The sequence below is a fragment of the Octodon degus genome, unplaced genomic scaffold (genome assembly GCF_000260255.1).
Source record: "Octodon degus isolate 3935 unplaced genomic scaffold, OctDeg1.0 scaffold00146, whole genome shotgun sequence".
NCBI lineage: Eukaryota > Metazoa > Chordata > Mammalia > Rodentia > Octodontidae > Octodon > Octodon degus.
In genome coordinates, this window is record NW_004524722.1 from 1,708,242 (window position 1) to 1,727,418 (window position 19,177).

General features: G+C 53.5%; 1 protein-coding gene across 1 annotated transcript; it reads right to left on the reverse strand.

Moving 5' to 3' along the window:
• Window positions 1-1,866: 1,866 nt before the first annotated feature.
• Window positions 1,867-6,856, reverse strand: P2ry6 (pyrimidinergic receptor P2Y6). The gene is made up of 2 exons (XM_004641929.2): window positions 6,793-6,856; window positions 1,867-3,184 (listed from the first exon to the last, which is right to left on the reverse strand). The coding sequence occupies exon 2, from the start codon at window positions 3,148-3,150 to the stop codon at window positions 2,164-2,166; it is 987 nt and encodes a 328-aa protein (XP_004641986.1). The 5' UTR covers window positions 3,151-3,184; window positions 6,793-6,856; the 3' UTR covers window positions 1,867-2,163.
• Window positions 6,857-19,177: the final 12,321 nt, after the last annotated feature.

Here is a 19,177-nt window from a genome sequence, read left to right on the forward strand (position 1 = left end):
TTGTCTGGATGCCCCTGTTGCAGGCAGCACTGAGGCTTAGGAAAGACTAGAAGAGAAATCCTGAGAGCCTGTCACAGCCCCTCACTTGCCCTGTTCCTCTGCCCACTCTGTCTCCTGCCTTGGAAGACTCTTGGCCAGGTGAGCTCTCTTGCTTACTACAGGTCTGTGTGGGGTACTGCAGGCCGATTGTTCCACATAAGGACAATAGGAAGAGGGGATGGACTGAGGACTGTAGAAATAAGGGGGAGTGCGGTGGAGCTGGCTGGGCAGGAGGAAGAAAGAAGAACCACAGCAGAGAAGACAGGCCACAGAGCAGTGATTCCCCTTTGCCGCCTGCTCCAGGGATCTTGGGGTAAAGATGTATTTACCCAGCCTTGCACTGCTCAGATCTGGGTTTGAAATGCATCTCCGGGAGCTGGCCAAGGCCACCTTCTGCATACCAACAGGTTGGAATGAGGGACCTGAGAGGGCAGGCACTACCCCGAGACCTGGGCTTCCAGCCTTGGGAACTTCCTGGGCAGCGTCCTCATGGCCCTGTGACTCCTCAAGCTTCTTCTTTTAGAAGGAAGCAGGTTGGAGAGCTGTTTCCTCCTCTTGGGGGCCTGGTGGAGGTGCCCCAGGCCCCAAGAATCCTCCAGCTTGGAAGAGGCAGGTGAAGCCAAAGTGGCGGCTGGGCTCTTCCTAGCACTGCGTGCTCTGGCTCCACCCGGCGTCTTTTCCGGGCTTGCCTTGCACACACCCAGCCCCTGGGCCCATGCTGGTGTATTTCTCCCTCTGGTTCAGTCAGTGCCACTCCCTGGGAGCTGCTGCTTCTGCCAGGGGCTGTGGTTGCTCCCTTTACTGCGCACCATGCCTGTCACACCCGGACGGCTCTTGCCCTCATCAGGGGGCAGCTGTGGGACAGCTCTGGTTTCTATGGCTTTAACATACAGGAAGCCACATGCCTCCTCCCCAGTCCTCTCCTGTGTGCCCAGGGCAAAGCCCAGCAGAAGGCTGGCCCAGGCTGTACTGCAGCACTCTCCACCCCGACTGCTGAGCCCCTACTTGGCCTCTGACATTTGATTCAGGTAGCTCCTCCCCAGAGAGGCCTTTCCCGACCCTTTGACAGGGCCACGGGCCTCCTGTGGGCACTGATAGCGGTCACAGCCCTGTATCACTGTGTCCGTGTTTACCTGCAGCCGTCGGGAGCTTGAGTCGGGCACAGCTAGAACGGGTTTTCTAGGGCTTCAAAGCCATGCAGGCTTGAGTACAAGGCCTCAGTAAAGGCTTACTAAATAAGTGGAATGTCATGCTTTCCTGCCAGAGCGCCCACATTCATCCCTTAAAACCCAGCTTAAATGTCCCTTCCTAGAAGTTCTCCCTTCCCTTTCCTACTTTCTCTCCTACCTTTCATTGGTGGTTCCTAAGCATGTATTAGAGAACCAAGTACAAAGCCTCTATTGTACTATAGTCACGCTTCTGTGAGCAGTTCAACATGGCTGGCTTCTCTCTCTCTCTCTCTCTCTCTCTCTCTCTCTCTCTCTCTCTCTCTGCACTGGGAGCTGGATCTTGGACGTTCATACTGAGCTACATCCCCAGCCCATTTTATTTTATTTTAATTTATGTAGTTGGTACAGGGTCTCGCTATGCAGCTCAACTCACAGTGATCCTCCTGTCTTAGCCTCCTGAGTGCTGGGCCTACAGCCAGGGCCAGTGCAGCATGCAGTACTGAGGATCGAACCTGGGTCCCTGCGCTTGCCAGGCAGGCACTTAGACCGCTGAGCTATCTCCCGCCCTTCCAGTCCATTTTTTAATGTTTTAATTTTTTTAAGACTGGGTCTCAGTAGGTCACTGAGTTGCCCAGGCTGAGCTTGAACTTTCTACCCTCTTGCCTCAGCCTCCTGGAGTGCTGGAATTACAGGCTTGTGCCACCATGTCCCGCTTAACAAAGTTTCCTTTACTCTTGCTGGCTGATTGGGAGCTTCTGGAGGGCCAGACCCATAGGGCCTGGTCTTGAGAAAGGGGGTCAATAAATAGTTGATGGGACTTGGGACCACGAGGGGTTTTACTCTGTGCTGAGCTGAGCTGGATTTTAATTTTCGGCATGGTCTGGGGTTGGTGGGGTGCCCTGGTTATCATGGCGAACATGACAGCATCCAGGACCTGGGTCCTGCGCTGGTGGACTCAGTCACCCTGCCGCTGCCACTTGGCTGTGAGTTTCTGTATTAGCTCTTGCGGCCGCCGGCGGAACTTCCTCTGGGTGAAGTAGAAGAGGATGGGGTCCAGCACACTGTTGGCACTAGCGAAGGGCCGCGTGCCTTTGTAGGCTGCAGCAAAGGCTTCCAGCGTGGGGCAGGGGACACCTGACATGGAGCGCACTGCCAGGTAGGCTGTCTTGGTGACATGGAAAGGCAGGAAGCTGATAGCAAACACCGCTGCCACAACCACGGCCATGCGAGCTGCCTTGCCCCGCCGCTCCTGGGCCACGGGCCCTGTGGGTCCGTCCTGGCGGCACAGGCGGCGAGCCAGGCGACAGTAGCAGGCCAACAGGGCGGCACAGGGCAGCAGGAAGCCAATGACCGTGAGGGCCATACCGTAGGGCAGGTAGTGGGCAGCTAGGGCCGGTGGACTCAGGTCGTAGCAGACGGTGCGGTTCCGCTGGGTGCCCGTGGCAGCAAAGATAGCTGTGGGCAGACACTGTGCTGTCACCGCCAGCCACACCGCGCCACACACGAGCCAGGCAGCCCGGCGGCCCCCGCGCTTGTGCCAAGGCGCCAGGGGGTGGCAGATACCCAGGTAGCGTTGGAAGCTGATGCAGGTGAGGAAGAGGATGCTGCCGTGCAGGTTGGCGTAGAAGAGGAAGCGCACCAGGCGGCACGTGAGGTCCCCGAAGGGCCAGTGGTCGCGTTGGGCGTAGTTGTAGATGAGCAGAGGCAGGGAGCAGGCATACAGCAGGTCGGCCAGGGCCAAGTTCAGGGTGTACACGGCCGTGCGGGTCAGGGCCCGGCGGGATGTGCAGATTTGGGCAATGACGCAGAGGTTCAGCGGCAGGCCGGCCACCAGCACCGCCGAGTACACGGGCGGCAGCAGCAGACGCTTGAAGTCCTCGCGGTAGACACAGGCGGTGGGTGGCAAGCTCAAGCCCTCGCTTGTATTATTGTCCAGCTCCATGACTGCCCACCTGGGCCTCCTACATTAGGAGGGGCTGGGGAAACAATACACAGCCTGTCAGTGACGTACTCATGGGCCACCCTCCGCAGCCCTACTGCTATCTGGGCCCTCGTCCCCTATGAACAATTGGGGCGCCAATGCTGTCACTTTTTTTTTTTAACAATTTTTTTTTTTTTTACATTTTATTTAGAGTGTGTGTGTGTGTGTGTGTGTGTGGCCAGCTCAGCCCACCAGGGGGCGCGGCTGGCTGGCATGTGGTGCTGGGGGATCGAACAGCGGTCCCTGTGCTTTGCCAAGCTTGTTCTAAGTAGGTGCTTTAGACCACTGAGCCATCTCTCCAGCCCCAATGCTGTCATTTTTTATACTGACCACACCATGGAGGCCTCACACAGCTCTGATTTCAAGGAAACTTGGAATAATAAAGCTCAACTTTGGGACAGTCACATCTCTTTTGTTATATAGTATGCGTTTTCTATCAGCCTTCCTAATAAACTTCTATTCATCCTTCAAATCTCTGGTAAGATGTCTCATGTGTTCGTGAAAGTAGATGGACTTGGTTTGAATCTCATCTTCGTGACTCACTACTTGTATGACCTGGAGGTAGTATCTTCTCTGGGTCTCAGTTTCCCCATCTGAGAAATGGGAGAATGTAACTTCTGCCACTCAGAGATGTCATGAGATTAGAAGCACTGAAACGAACTAAGAAGGGCTTTTCCTGAGCTCTGGGTGGGGGATGGGAGATGGAATTTGTGGTCATGGTCGGTCTGTCTGTCTTTCACAGACTGAGGACCACCTGAGAAGAAGTGGAAGATTTGGAGCCTCTCTGTGTCCCACAGCCGGGTTCCGGGTCCAGAGCAGAGGGCTCCCTGGAAACTGCCCATATGAATGGTCCACACATCGTGAGCTCACAGAAGGCAGTTCCCACTTCTGCAGCCTGAACGCCACCTTCCAGAGCCATGGCTCTTTTTCTGGCTGCAGCCATGTTATTTGTAAAACAGGGCAAGGAGATGACTTGGGAGTTTCCCAAGACCTGTTTCCAGTTGACCAGAAACTGCCACAGAGGTCTAGCAGGGTCATGCTCTTCCACAGTGCCTCCTGGTGGCCAGACTGAAAATAGCTTCTCTGAGGGCAAACCACAGGGACAAAGCCTACAGCTCTCTGTTGTTGATTTGAAACTCTGCAGTTCAGGCTGTCCCTGAGCTCACTCTGTAGCCCAGGCTGGCCTCGGACTCGTGGTGATCCTCCTGCCCCAGCCTCCCAAGGCTGAGGTCACAGCCATGTACCAGATGCCAGGCCCTGCAGCTTTACAAGATGTTAACTCACAGGGACGGGCTGGACTGCCGGAGCTTTGTGAGTTAGAAGCAGTCAGGGCCAGAACCCAGCTGCCTGATCCCAAGAGGCAGCTTACGAGAGAGAGGACTTACAGGGCAGCTTCAGAATAAGGCAGCCTGGTCCAGTGTTGGGTGCCCCACTGCCATGCTGTGTAACCCAGGCCATGTCAACTGCCCTTTCTGCCTGTGTCCTTACCAGTAAAACGTGTCATGGGGTGATATGACGTTCAGTAAGTGCTCAGTTCCGAACCATTGCATCTGACACCTTGTCTCACCTCTCATTATTTCATTAAGGCTGAGTTTTGGGGAATCCAACAGCAAAATCCCTCGGGTTTGACTCCTGAGTCTTTTAAGTACTCATGAGTAGGAATATTTGCACATTAGTGATATAAGAGAGAATTTGCAATGTTGACCCAACGGACCTGTAGAAAAAAAGCTTTGCAGATGATGAGTCCAGTCCTCCCCTCTGCCTATTTTGCAGATGGGGAAAACTGAGGCCTAGAAAAATTATGAAAAGGCATTAAAAAGTGGTAATAGTGTACTTGAAGCCAAGTATGTAGACTCTGGGCTTTTTTTTTTTTTTTTTTTTTTTTTTTTGGTGGAACCGGAGATTGAACTCAGGCCCTTGCGCTTGCCAGGGAAGCACTTATTCCACTGAGCCATCTCCCTGGCCAGTTTGTGGACTCTGATGCATATGCCCAGCCTTGCCACGCATGAGCTGTGTGGCCTTGAGTGTATTATTTACCCATACCTCAGTTTCCCTATCTGTAAAATGGGTTACTATGGTACCTGCCTTATGAGGCAGTTGTGAAGACAGTGCCAGGCACAAGGCTACGTGTTAGCTGTTCTTAAACATGAATATACCTGCTAAGTGAGGGCATAGAAAATTTAAAAATTTATTTAGAGCAGAAAAACAAAGGTTATTCTCAATTTAAAATTTTATTTTAATGGAATTATTCCAACCAAGTTCTGGGCACAGTGATAATGTTTGGAGTCTCCATCTGCACCACACCCCCACATCACCTTTGGTTACCACAGGTCCCAAATATACTTCTAGCCTGATTTGGGGCCTTGTGCCCAGCTGAGATGAGGGAGGCGTGGGGGAGGGGAGGGGTGGCTCAGTGGCCTTGCAGTGTGTCTGGGAGGCCACGATCAGAACGGACTGGAGGAAGGTCTCTCGTCTCTGCGCTCGCTCACTGGGGCTGGGCTTTCATTCACGCATCCACTGTCCTTTCCGCCTGTCAGACATCACCCTGCTGCCCGTTGGACACCTACGACCACACAGCAGTCTGCAGGTGTAGATGTTGCCTACGGACCCACCCCCACACACACACACGCACACACGCATGCTACCCAGAGGGGAGGCTGGTGTGAGCCACAGGATGCAAGGGGCTTTGCCGAGGAGGATGGAGAGAAAGGTGTGAGAACATGACGGTGGTGGCGGGGAGGAAGGTGGGGCAGGCAGGGGTTGAAGAAGAGCAGAATAGGGGGAAGGATGCAGTGTCCGGAACCCTTCCTTTGGGAGACCTGAGTTTTCTGCCTCCTGCTTCCTGGCAAAACGTCCTCTCCTTCCTGGTGGAAGGAGGCAGGGACTACAGGAGGGGATCCTTGAGTTGCCCACCTGTGCACTAGGTAGACCTCGGAGCAGGGCCAGGAAGGCAGGCCTGGCTGTCACCGGCTCCCCAATCCTCTGCCTTCTGAGGACCCTGGAGACTGAGGCATTACCCTAGCTCCAGGTAGGAGCTGCCAGAGGGTGGGCTTGCTAGGTTCGCCCCTTGGGCTTCAGCTGGCTGCTCTCACATCCACCCCCACCCCTGGGTCCTAAGTCCTGGACCAGCTCACATCCCAGGCTCTCTGGGGGCTCAGTGGTTCCGCTTTTGGAGAGATGCCCAAGCCCTATTCCTGATATTCAAGGGCCCTGCCGAACCCTTCACTTCACTGCAAGGACACCAGGGCCACTCCACTCTGCATTGCCGTCCCTTCTTGTACTGTACTGTTCCCAAGACACCAACAAGGCCACATGGATTAGCAGCCAGGGACAGAGGTACCCTCTCCAGCATCCCTCTTCACACAGGGTCATTCAGCAGCATCTCTGCTGTCAAACCGTGCATGTCCAACCCAGCTGCTGGCCCTGTCTTTCGTCCTTTTCTGATCCTTCAGCTGAATGGATCTTTCCTTGGGATCCCCAACTCTTTAGGCTCTTTTAGGGCTGTACTGGACCCAGCCTGCTGTCTCATCACAGCTCCTTATGTCCCCCCACATACTGCACCCCGCCCCATACTGGCTCCCAGATGAGATGCATAACACTCACATGCTGCCTCCTGTGCCCGCAGCAGGTTCGTGGGCCTGAGTGTGTCGGGGCAAAGGGAAGCCAGGGCCAAGGCTCCCTACGTTCCTGTCCTCAGGCAGGCTGCAACACCTTCAGTCACTGACAGACGGACAGCTTCCTCTGCTTCCTGGAAGGGCTGTCTGACTGAAACAGTCCTTACAGGGGCCACCTCCTCCCTGCCACCCCCAACACTTCAGTCTGGCGGAAACTGGGCCTAGAGGAGCGAGGAGGCGGAGAAAAGGCAGAGAAAGGGCAACCTTCCCAGAACCCTGCCCCCACCTCAGCAAAGAAAAGGCAGGAATGAAGGGAGAGAGAGGATCCGGAGGAGCAGAGGTCAAAGGCCAGTCCCACAGACCCAGCAGTTTTCTTTCCCCTCAGCCTTTTCAGTTTCTCTTCAGTCACATGGATGTAGCACCCAGTGGCCTCTGCTCATTTTTCCAGTCTCTCCCTCCTTCCCTCCCTTCTATGGTCCATCCACCAGTACATTTCCCTGTTGCTCTATGTGACAATCCACTAGGCACTAGGTTAGCTCCTTCTCCTTTCCTTCTTTTGTTTCTTTTCTTCATATTTATTGAGCACCTACCATGTGGCATCAACCCCTCCCATGTTTCCCAGTTAGCAGCCCTTTCCCCAGGGCAGGCCCAGAGCTCACAAGAACTGTGTGTGGAGTGTACCCAAGACTTCACCCAAGTGACCTTTCTTCCCTGCTGTGCCAAGTCCTCCCTGGCCTTTCCGTACCTCCCATTCAGCCTTTGGAGCTATTAGGACAACCAGAGGGGGAGAGGTGCCTTCTCACTGTACCTGGGAGGCTGGCTCCAGGGTGCAGGTGATACTGAAGGAGGTGAGGGTAGGGTGGTGCAGAGAAAGAACATGGCCCAGGAGATGGGGCCAGGTCCCAGCTTGGTAGGACATGGTCATCCTAAGGGGGTGAGTGGCCACAGGGAGTGAGGCCTCCTTTTACCCTGTAGGATGCTGGGGACACTTCTGGAACCCAGGAGCAATCAGGGCGTTGATCTGACTCCAAATCCATCTTAGAGGAAGGAGTTTGAGAAACTGAATGGGAGCCTTAAGCTTGGAGCAAACTGAGAAAGTCCAGTTTGAGCTGTTGGTAAATCCCTGGCCAGTTAGTTGTGTAGAAATTGAGCACTTCTGCTTCCTCAGGTCGATGCCAGGAGTTTGCCTGTGCCAGCTAAGGTGGGCAAGGGGGCCTGCTGCGTGGCAGCCAGGCCCTTGCTGGCCCTCAGGACGGGTCCCCACCAGAGTGGGTGACTGTTTATCTCAGGAATGGGAGCAGCTCTGAAGGCTTCTAGAGGTGCCAGCCCCAGGGTGCATTTGGGTCAGACTTATGAGCCGTTTTAGTCGCTGCCACAGGAGTCTCCCCTGCACCGAGGGCTTGTGGCCACGAGGTGGAGCCAGCGGACAGCCCGCCAGACGCGGCGCGCGCGTCCCAGGAGTGGCATCCAGCCTCATCTCTGTCGGCTTAGCCTTTTTGCTAGGTACCCATCCCAGACAAGCTTCAGCCCTGTACTCGCAGGAGCCAAGGGGCCAGAGCTGCGGGGCCACGGGCAGGACCGAACCCTGTGTCTCTGAGGCAGAGGCTCCAGAGCATCGCCACCGCCACTCCGGTTCACTGGGGAAACCAGAGAATAAGCAATGAGTTTAGACACAGGAAAAACTGGCAAAATTGAAGCTCTGTGGACTACTTAGATGCTATGGTCTCAGGGTACCCTTTAGGTGACTGCTCAGCCTGCCTGCTTCAAGGCTTCCATGGCTGAGAGGATGAGGGAGACTGTCAGCCAGAGGCAGGCGGTGGAAGCCTGAGTCACTACCTGTCAGTTGGTCTAGACATGGCCAGACCTGGGAAGCAGCTTCCCGGCCTCAGGCCTGCCTGTCTGCCGGGAAACCAGGCCCGGAAATCCCCTTGCTGGGCCCCTGGCCCATGAGCTGAGCAGTAAGGGCTCAGGATGACAGGGTAAGACCCAGCTTCCTCCACCGAGGAGTCAGGCAGGCTGGGATGTGCCACCAGCTTGCTGTGTAACGGGGACCGCCACCAACGCTGAGTCAGATAAGCAAGGTGAGCTATGGTACCCAGCATCCTCCCAGCCCTGGCTCTGCATGCCCTCTGGCTGGAGCCCACCCCAGGCCAGCCTGAGGCCAGGTTTCTGATGCCAGTGCCTCCCTGGCACCCAGAGGACAGCGGACAGGAGCAGAGTCCCCCACCTGGAGGAGTTGTGGTCCCACCTGTGGTATCAGGCTGGCCACAGAAGCAGGCATCCAAGCAGGAGGGGCCCAGGAGGGCAGAGAATCTGCTTTCTCTTCTCATTTCCCACTTCCTGTTCTTCTCCTGCTCAACAGGAATCAAAGTGGAACTGAAATCTCCATTTGGAGGGCAAAGAAAGGGAAGCAGCGGCTTTGAGTGGCTTAGGGGTTGGGGTCCTTTTGGTTTCTCTTTGGGCTGAGCAGGAGAAAATTTGCATCTCTGGAGCTCCTGGTACTAGGGAACAGTGGACAGCAGTGGGTGTATTTCCTGATCTCTCCCTCCCTTCCTCTGTCCCTCCCTTTCTCTCTTTCTCCTTCTCTCTCCTCTCTCTTCTCTCTTCTCTCCTCTCTTCTCTCTTCTCTCTTCTCTCTTCTCTCTTCTCTCTTCTCTCTTCTCTCTTCTCTCTCTCTCTCTCTCTCTCTCTCTCTCTCTCTCTCTCTCTCTCTCTCGTCAGAAACTGAGGCAAGGCAGAGTTAACTAGAGGTTCTGTCTGGGGAAAGTGACTGAAGAGGTTGGGGACCACGGTACGAGGCTGAGGTGTCATGGGAGAGAGCAGAGACCAGGGCAGAACTGTGGGAAAGCTGAAGGAGAACCCCTGAGACTCCACTTTCCAGTCTCCCCGGGCCGGGCCGCAGCACCTCTGCCCAGCAGAGCTAGTGTGGAAGGCCTGTTCCCTGCCTAGACCCCAGACTTTCCTGGTGCCTTGCCTCCCAGGGGAGGAGGCCACTTGGATCTGCTTCTGAGAAGGAGCCTGCTGCCTGGCTGGTGCCTCTGGGAGCCGCCCATCCTCCCAGCGCAGGCTCCAGCCCTTGGCGGGAAGCAATGGCCAGGCTCCAGGGTGGTGCCTCGCTGCAGGCATTGTTCTGCTTCTCTGCAGCTTCTTCCCACACTTCCCAGACCCCCTTTCCTGATGGCCCCGCCTCCTATCCTTCCTTTGGGGATCCCCCCTTTCCCCTTAGAGTCCTGAGGCTGAGGAGAGAGAAGTGGGATCCTCAGGCACTGTGGCTGCTTTGGGGGTGGGGTGAGCCACCTTCGCCAGGTGCTTGGAAGTGAGTTCTGAAGCTTTTGCTGGACAAGATAGGTTTTCCACTGGATTTGCAAAGCTGGTAAGATAAGGCTAAGGCTGCTGCAGCCAGGTAGGTCCTAGGTGCTTGAGAAACCAAAGGAAGACACCACCCAACATTAAAATCGGGGCTGCAGAGTTAACATTAAAATGGGGACCCAGTTTCCTGACTACTGTGGAGCACCTGGTTCCTTCTATACCTGGTGCTTGACCTTCCACTGGACTTTTTGAGTGATGAATTTCCTTTTTGTGTCTTTAAATCAAGTCTGTAGATCTGTACCCCATGCCTCCCTCTCCTTTCCACAACCCTGGGAGCACAGCTTTGGTCCCAAAACCTGGATGTCTCTGAATGGGAAGCTGGAGCTGGCCACTTATCTGATGGCTGCCAGCAGAGGGCAAATGAGGGCAGAGGGGCTGTCAGGCAGAACTCAGTTCCCATGGGGCAGCTGGGAAAGCCCCCTAACCATTTCATTCCCCGTGAGGTTCCCAGAATAACCATTGTGTCATCTCTATAGCTCCTGGACAAGACAAATAGGAGGCTGGAAGCCTGGTACTGGGTTGCAGTCTTGGATTCATCATTCACTTGCTGGGCAACCGGGGCGGGGGGGGGGTCACTTCAGCTTTCTAAGCCTTATTTTTCCAAGCTACTGGTTGCTCAGAAGGTACCAGGCACCCAAACTAAGTGCTTCTGCTCCAGGGTTTCATTTGCTCTTAAACAGCCTGAGTGATGGAGGGGGTGTGTTGTTCCCCGTACGCAGGAGGAAACAGGCTGGAGAAGGCTGGAGACACTCAGTGAGTCAGTAGTGAGCCAGGCTGAAGGGCTAAAGAATGACAGTCTGTGCTTGGGAAAGAAGGTGACATTTCCCTGCAGGAAAGCTGAAGCCAGAGAGATTAGGAACTTGCCAAAGCACAGCAAATCCATCATGCCACCCTGCTCCTCGAGAACAGTGGCTTGGGACAGGATAGGAAATGGATCATCGTCAGACAGCCTTCCTCCCGTCTCCAACTGTTAGGAACTTTGCCTTTAGGGCCTCAGAGACCAGACAGATTCCAGTTCCCAACCGAGGAGCAATGGGAAAAGTGGGCTGAACGAACCCAGGCCCTAAAGGTGAGGCCTGGGGCTCTGTCCTTGGTGCTGCCTGCGTCAGAAATTTTGTTTTTAAGAAAGCTTTGTCTTGACTGATGATGGAGAAGATTTATGAAGGGAAAGAAGGAAATGGCTGCAGGTGAAGCACCTCAGAGCCCACCTGGGGGCCTCAGCCCTGACATCAGGAAGGGCTGACCACCGAGGCTGCCTGAGTCTTTCTTGTGGGTTCTGATCCTGCCCATTTCACAGACTGTGAGGCCCAAAGGCACTAGTGCTGTCCACAACCCTCAAGGTAATGTTGGGTGTGGAAAGAGCTTCAGAGAGCCCCTCTCCTCCCATGCAATGTAGTTCCCTGTCCTGACTACTACTCTGACCAGCCCTATGAGCTCCTGAGGCCTGAGGCCACCTGGCAGAGACACGGCATTCCCACTGGACCCCAGAGCCAGGTGTCTGAGCTCTAGGCCCTTCAGCCAGAGAGGTCTTGAGATCATCTGATTCAACATTTTTCCCTTCCCTCCTGCAAAAGGGGGAGGCCCCAGAAACCTTCCTGACAGGGTCTGCCTGGCCCACTGCTTGCATACTTCCTAGGACAGGGAGCTCACTCCCCTCACAGGCTGCTACATTTTGTCTTGAGATAGCCCCCTGGGAGATTTTCTGCTTCACACCCAGCCCTGAGCCCTGCTCCCAGTCACTTCTTCCCTCACCCAGGCTGGCATCCTTTGGGGGCCCCTGAACTTGAGAGAGGCCATTCTAAAGTCATCCGTCTCCACCAGTGACACCAACACTTCTGCCCCAGCCCATGGAAATCTAGCAGTGGAGTCCAAAAGCCCAGCACAGGGTCAGGAGGCTACAACTTTCCTAAACTAAGATAAGGCCCTTTGCCACCCTCTGGCTTGTCTTATTCACTGCCTGGGACCTGTGAGGATGATGTGATCACTCCTTGCCATTTTCAAAGGAGGAAACAGGGAGCCCCAGGGCTTACTAACTGCCTTCCACCAGACCCCCAATCCTCACCCTTGAAGATCAGCCACGTGGGACTGCAGGCTCATTTGTGGCCAGCCCATTGTGAGAACAGGGTTTTGTGGCCTATGAGAAAGGGATCAAAGGCAAGATCAACTTCAGGTTCAGGGTGCAGTATGGCATGCTAGAGGGTAATGGGTGGCACCTGCTGTGGATATGTGGCAGCTGACACTTTCTCCGTGGGACCTTTTCTACTTTTCTTTGTCAAAGCTGCAGCCTCTCACCCTATCCATGCACATGCGGAGGTCCTACTTTCCCTTCTGCTGGGTTTTGCTCCTGTAACAACTAGCCTATCTGTGTTTGTTTTGCCTCCTATGTCTCTCCCTCTGCCAGAGCATAAACTCCTGCGGGGAGGGCTTTCCTTATCAATGCATCTGTAGTGTCCAGGACAGTGTGTCCCTTGTATAGGGTCCCAAAATATAGGTTAAATGAATGAACGAGTGAATGAATTTCCAGGGACACCTCCAGGATCCACAGAGAAGCTTAGGAGCCAAAACCTGGCCAGGTCATGGGGGACTTGGCTTGCTGCTGTTTATACAGCAAGTGACATTTTGTATTCACACTATGTGTTATTGGCTAGAGATGGAATGTGGGGCCCCAGGATCTTAAGTCACCCTCGGGGCTGCCTCTATCTGTCTGTGTATGAGATTCGGACTGCAAATGTCCCAGCCTAGTGAAAACAGGTGGTGGCCTGGCAGGACTGGGCTGCTGCCTCTCCTTCCTGCCCTACCCAAGGGCTTCCCTCACCCCTTACCACCCTGCCTGTCGTGCCCTACTGAAAGTATCCAGCCCTCCAGCCTGCACAGTTACTGTGTCCCAGGCTTTTGAGGCGCCTCCTCTGGCCCAGAACCTCCTGGCCTCTCTGCCTGCTCTACCTGACTGCCTAGACTGCCACTCGTGGTCGTGAGACTCCTGGACATAGGCCGATCTGTCCACAGCCCCACGCGTGGGGTCACCATGGTGCTCCGTCCTTGTGGTGTGGCTGGAGGACAAGACTCAGCTGTTCCTGAGGCCCCATAGACCAGGTCACTGCCTTCTTTGGCTGGCCCCCTGGTGCTCTGCAGGTCCTGAGGTATCTTTCTTCCCCTTTCTTCTAAGCCTTGGCCTTCTCATTCTTGTCAGCCCTACACCCTCAACCCCCAGTGGCCCTCAACTCTCCCTTCTGAGCTGAGATAGAAGGACAGCCCTCAGCTTCCTGTCCTCTACTGAAGCCAGCTGCTCCTTCACTCCACACCCTCACCCCAGCCCTCGAGGAGCCACACCTCCTCCTCCTCCTCCTCCTCCTCCTCCTCCTCCTCTACCTCCTCCTCTTCCCTTTTCTTTTCCTCCTCCTTTTTCTCCTCCTCCTTGCCTCTCCTCAGCATCAGCACTAATGGTTCCTTCTCCCAGCTTGCTCTCCCTTCTTCCACCTCTCCCCTCTTAGCAAAACCTCTACTTGGACCCCACATACCTTCCTAGCTCTGTCTTCTCCCACACAGAGTTCCAGGCAGCCTCTACTGCTTGTGCATCTCACACATCCAGGTCAAGAGATTAAGCCCAGGCAGAGCAGGAAGCCTCTGAGCTCAGCTTAGGGAAGAGCAGTGGCCATTCTACCTCCTGGGTGAGGCTAGTGAGTGACAACAAGGAGCAAGATGTCACCTTGGCTCCTCCATGAGGAGACCTCCTCAGTGATTTGACCTAATAGGTCATGGTGTGGGAGGTGATTCAGGCTCGGCATCCTGAGCACCACTTGAGGCTGATACAGGGTTTGGGGAGGGATGGCCCTGTGGCCCCCAGGCTGGAAGGTGCCCTGGAAGTCCTCTTCTGGGGGTGCTTCTGTTGTACCTTCATAGTTACCTTCGTGTCCTGAATCAATTCAAACATTTACCTTCAGAGTCATTTGACTTTGGGGAAGAGCCAGAAGTTGTACAGATCTAGTGAACAAGGTAGGTAGGACACACCACAGTGCCCTTATGAGCCTTCCTTTCTGTTGGGTTACACTTGGCAAAAACATTCACTATATACATATATTTAAAATTTTTAAAAAATATTTATTTGGTGCAGGGTTTCGTCATGCAGCTCTGAGTCATAGTGATCCTCCTGTCTCAGCCTCCCCAGTGCTGGGATTACAGGCATGCACCACCATGCTCAGTTTCGGGGTTAGCATGGTGCGCCTGGGGTTCTGGGGCTGGCACAGCATGCAGTACCAGGGATCAAATCCAGGTCCTTGCACTTACCAGGCAGGCGCTTAGACCACTGAGCTACCTACCCAGCCCTTTGCTGTATATTTTTGATCGCACAATGTAAAGGCATTCAATAAAGAGGACCTCAAGAACTGCTTCAGAAAATGGCAAGAGTGATAGGGTGAGTATTCAAAGTAAAGGAGAGTATTTTGAGGAGGACAAATGACAATGTACCTTGGGCTGTGATAAATTTCTAAAATTTAAATGTTCACTGTAGTTTTCAATAATCCACTGTATCTTTGCCTAACCGTGATATTGGTTTGAGCAAACAGCAATGGTCTCTATCACAGAATAAGAGGGGCTGATGATGGTGCAGGTGACGGGGACAGAGCAAAGTTGCCCCCTGCACTGCCCTTGAGGATTCAAAAGGTGAGGCCTTCCTCCTGGCACACCCAGAGATCTCCAAGCACCAGTCCACATAACTGGATTTAAGACCTGTTCTTGGCACTTGGACCTCTCTGTTGCCCATCACTGCACCCTCTGCCAAGTGTGGTGTCTGACAGACCTGGTTCTGTCCTGGCTCCACAGCTCATGAGCAGTGACTGCCTTTCTCTGAGTCTCAGACTCTCTAATTATGAGCTGTGATGAACCCTCGTAGCACTGTTGGAGGTTCATGTGAAATAATGGAGCAGATGAGCCCCATGTGTGACCCACGGGACGCACTCAGGGGACCTGCCTGTGTTGCTCATTATCTTATCACAGAACAGCTCAACTCAGGAGCAGTGGCCTCCCGTGCCACCTGACTCTTGAGCAGTGGCCTCCCGTGCCACCTGACTCTTCCATCCATCCATCCATCCACCCCTCTGTGGTGCATTTTCAGGGGTTCTTACATGTGCAAGGACTTTTCTGGTTGCTGGGCTCTGTCCTTTAAGGGCACTCAGCTGGTGGGAAAGACCGATGAAGATGGAGATCAAAGGTTCTGGTACAACAAAGGTGGTGCAGACACTGCCTGGGGTATCGAGGAGTGCTCTCTGGAAGAAGAGGTTCTTCAGTGGAGGATGGACTAGGAAAGGGAAGGTGTGCTGGGCTAGGAGAGCTGCTGGAGATAGGAGGGCCTGGGCCATCCGCAGTGTTGGTGTTTGTAGGTCCTGGGGGACCTGGCCAGAGGAGAGGCTGAGAGGTTATCAGAGCCAGGTTCCTGCAGGCCGCAGAATGCCAACTACACATGTGGCCTCTACATTTTGGGTACTGATGAAGAGGGCTCTTGGGTTAAAGCACCTGCTTAGGCAGATTCATGGGCCAGGAGTTCAATCCCCTGGGCCTGGCATGCAGGTCCCACCTCTAGGGTACACTGAGACAGCAATTAAGACAGGTGTGGTGGTGTGCACCTGTAATCCCAGCACTTGGGCTACGAGTCTGACCTATGCAGTGAGAGCCAGTACCCTCTGTACCCCCTGTCCTAAATACAAAAAAAAAAAAAAAAAAAAAAAAAAAGAAAGAAAGAAAAGAAAAAGAAAAAATAAAGAGGGCTCTTGATGGTTTCTAAGCCAGAGTAGAGGCAGAATCAAATTGAGATTTAGGAGGTCCACTGGGCTATTACATGGAGTATGGATTGATTATGCTTAGAGTCCAGGTCAAAGAAAATAGGACATAAAGTGGGACCCTGGGCCCAGACAAGGAGGCTCTGGGAGCTAGCTAAAGGCAGGGTTAACCTGGGGACCTTGAATGCCAGGCTCACAGAAGTCTCCTGCCCTTCCTCAACATATCTCTGCACAGGCCCTGACAGCCAGAGGGCCATAAAAATTGCGTGTGGTGGCGGTGGTGGTCAAGATGCCCTTGTCCAGCCCTCAGGTCACAGATGGGAAGCAGATACCCAGAGCTGGCAAGAGGACACCACAGGCCTGTAGGAGCCCCTGCATCCCACCCCAAGCCCACTGCTCCAGTCTGGCTGTCCTCTCCTGGGAAAGCAAGAGTATGGCCTAGGGAGCCAGGGGCTGGGTGAGTCCAGGAGGATGAGTCACGCTGCCCACCAGGCCCAGAGGGGTAGCCTTAGAGCCAGGGAAGGCCTCTATTCTCCTTCAGCCATTCCTACTTGTTCCACTTTTATGCAGAAGAAACTGAGGCTGAGAGAAGAGAGGCGTTTGGCTCTGAGATAGTGCAGCTGTCAGGGCACTGGAGTGGGTGGCAGGGCAGCTGGGTTATGAATCCTAGGGACACACTGCTGCAGAAGGGTGGGGCTCCAGTGTCTGGCTCTGCCTGGCCCTTGTGCCCCGCACAGTCCCCAGTGGTCACTTCCCTTGGATCTCAGCCTGGGTCTCTGCAAGGCTTGACTGAGGAGGGCAAAACAGGAAGGAACTGTCTGCCATCTGCTCCAGAGCACTGTGAAGCTGGTCTTCTTAGGAGGAAGAACCAAGCCCACCCTGCTGGGGGAGGGGACACACAAGGAATCAGCACAGCTCAGCGAGTCTCTGCCCTGGTCCTCAGCCCCACCAGCTCTCCCAAGGTGCAGAAACCCAGCTCCAGTCTTTGGAGCTTGCAGTCTTGGTCAAGGCCCTAAATGTCAGGTCTGGGCCTGATCTGGACCTTCCCCTGGGAGTGGGATGAGTGCGGGTGATGCACAATAGTGCCACTAGCTGTTGAAAATGACCAGGCTAGGTGCCTGTTCTCCTCCAGTCTCCTCATAGACAGGCCAATGGGGCAGGCTGCTCATTGCCCCTTGCCTGGGGGAAATGAAGGCCTCACTTTCCATCAGTCACCAAGCCCTGTTTGTATGCCACTCTTGAATCTGACAGTCTACCCGTTTTGTGCAGCCACAGGGACCCTTGCTCAGCAAGAATCTGACTGTCTCACTTCCCTTCTCAGGCCCTTTATAGCTTCCCAGGGCCTGAAGATAAAGACAAACCTGCCAGCTGGCTGACTTCTCTGTTCCTAGCCCTGCTCCTTGCACGCAACCAGATATGCTTCTTTGCTCCCTGGCTGGTGCTGCTTTTGTCCCTGGTCTGCCCCATCCCCACAGTGGTAGCTGCTGACCCTCCCCTCTGAAAATCCAGTGACAGAGGCCAAACCAGGTCCTGCCCTCAGGAATTAAGGGTGGACATGGGACACATACCTGAAGACTCAGAACCCGGGGGAGACATCAGTGCCTGATCCCACCAGACCTAGTTTGGAAGGGGTGGTTCTGCAGGCAGGGGGTGCTCCCTGAGGAAATGCACAAGTACATCAGGAGGAAAAAGGTGTTCCAGAAGAGAGCTGGGGCTGGTGGAGGCCCTTGAGGGTGGTGGGCAGGACTGGGGCTACCAGTGTGCCAACAACTAGAGTTGGAAAAGAGCCCAAACTACTAGAATGAGGCAATGATTGAACACCTACTGTGTGCCACGTGGGCATTACCCCGTTCAGATCTCACAAGGACCCTGTGATACAAGGCTTTTCTTTTCTTTTTCTTTTTTTTTTGGCAGAACCGGGGTTTGAACTCAGGCCCCTGCACTTGCCAGGCAAGCACTTATTCTACTGAGCCATCTCCCAGCCTCAAGGCTTTTATTTTCTAATCTATCTTTTATCTCTATCTTATCCCAGGGGGAGGAAAACAGAGCACAGAAAGGTTAGTTCAAGGTGGCACAGGTTGAAGGCATGGCTATGAGGCTACAAACCTACAGCCTGCATTCTCAGCAACCACCACACAGCAAGACTGCAGTGGGAGGATCTCGAGAGGCAGGGACATGTAGCCTGCCCCAGGCTCACCTCCCACCAGTCACAGGGCTTCACCAAGTCTCCCTGTACTCATAAGTGGCAGAGCCAGCTGAGACAGGAAGCATGCATTGAAAGGTATCCTTTCAGGCAGAGTTTTCTGATTCTAGCTGCCCATGAAAACCCCAGATTCCTTCAGGGAACAATGTTTGCCTGCAGATCATCTCTTTCTATCTAGAGCCTCTGCCCCATTCAGTGGTAATCTTTTTCATTCCAGGTCTCCTGACTCAGAGCTGACCAATCAGAGAATTCATCCAGACCTTGCCAGTGATCGATCCATTTAGAGTGGATAAGTACGAAAGTTTTCTCTTCTTTTTCCTAGATAACTAGTTGTGAGGACCATGGAGGTTGGTACTTCTAGAAAGAACTTAAGTGAGGATGTAGGAACCATGCAGAAAGTCAGGAGAAAGGATACAAAACAAAAGGCTGGTCCTCAAGTTTGTGCTTTCCTTTTAATTGTATTATACATTTCTATTTGTATTTCTTCTTTTGAGTTCTTATACTAGAGAAACTATATGATATTTACACATGTGTATCTGGTTTATTTCACTTATGAGTATATCTTGAGGACTAGACAATGAAGAGAGAGCAAGGAGAAGAGCTAGGAAACATGACAGAGGCAAGCCATACAGTTATATGTACAAGACGGGTAAGGCAATGATCCTGAGAATCTTAAGATTTTCGAATCTAGCAGTTAATTGGAAGGATTCTCACCCTGACTAACTATATATACTGAAACCTGTGAACTAAGCAACTGCACTGATGATGGCAATTTGTAATAGTAGGTTCATGCTTGGAGTGCTTGTCATTCTGGGCTTCTGAATACGTGCTACTTGTCATGACATGCCAGTTGCTGCTGTGCTATCTCTTGGGTAGATGATTTTTTAAAAAGGAAGGGGGTGGTGAATGAAGGCAGGAGACAGGAAAAGGAGTGTTGTGGGACTGTCCTGTTACAATGTTGTATATGGACTTATGTGTAAACATATGTAATTCTTTCTTTCTATTTTTAAAATATATTTTAATTTTTTAAT

Excerpts from the sequence above, each read along its gene's own strand:
- P2ry6 (XM_004641929.2), bottom strand. The coding sequence starts at position 3,150 with ATGGAGCTGGACAATAATACAAGCGAGGGCTTGAGCTTGCCACCCACC.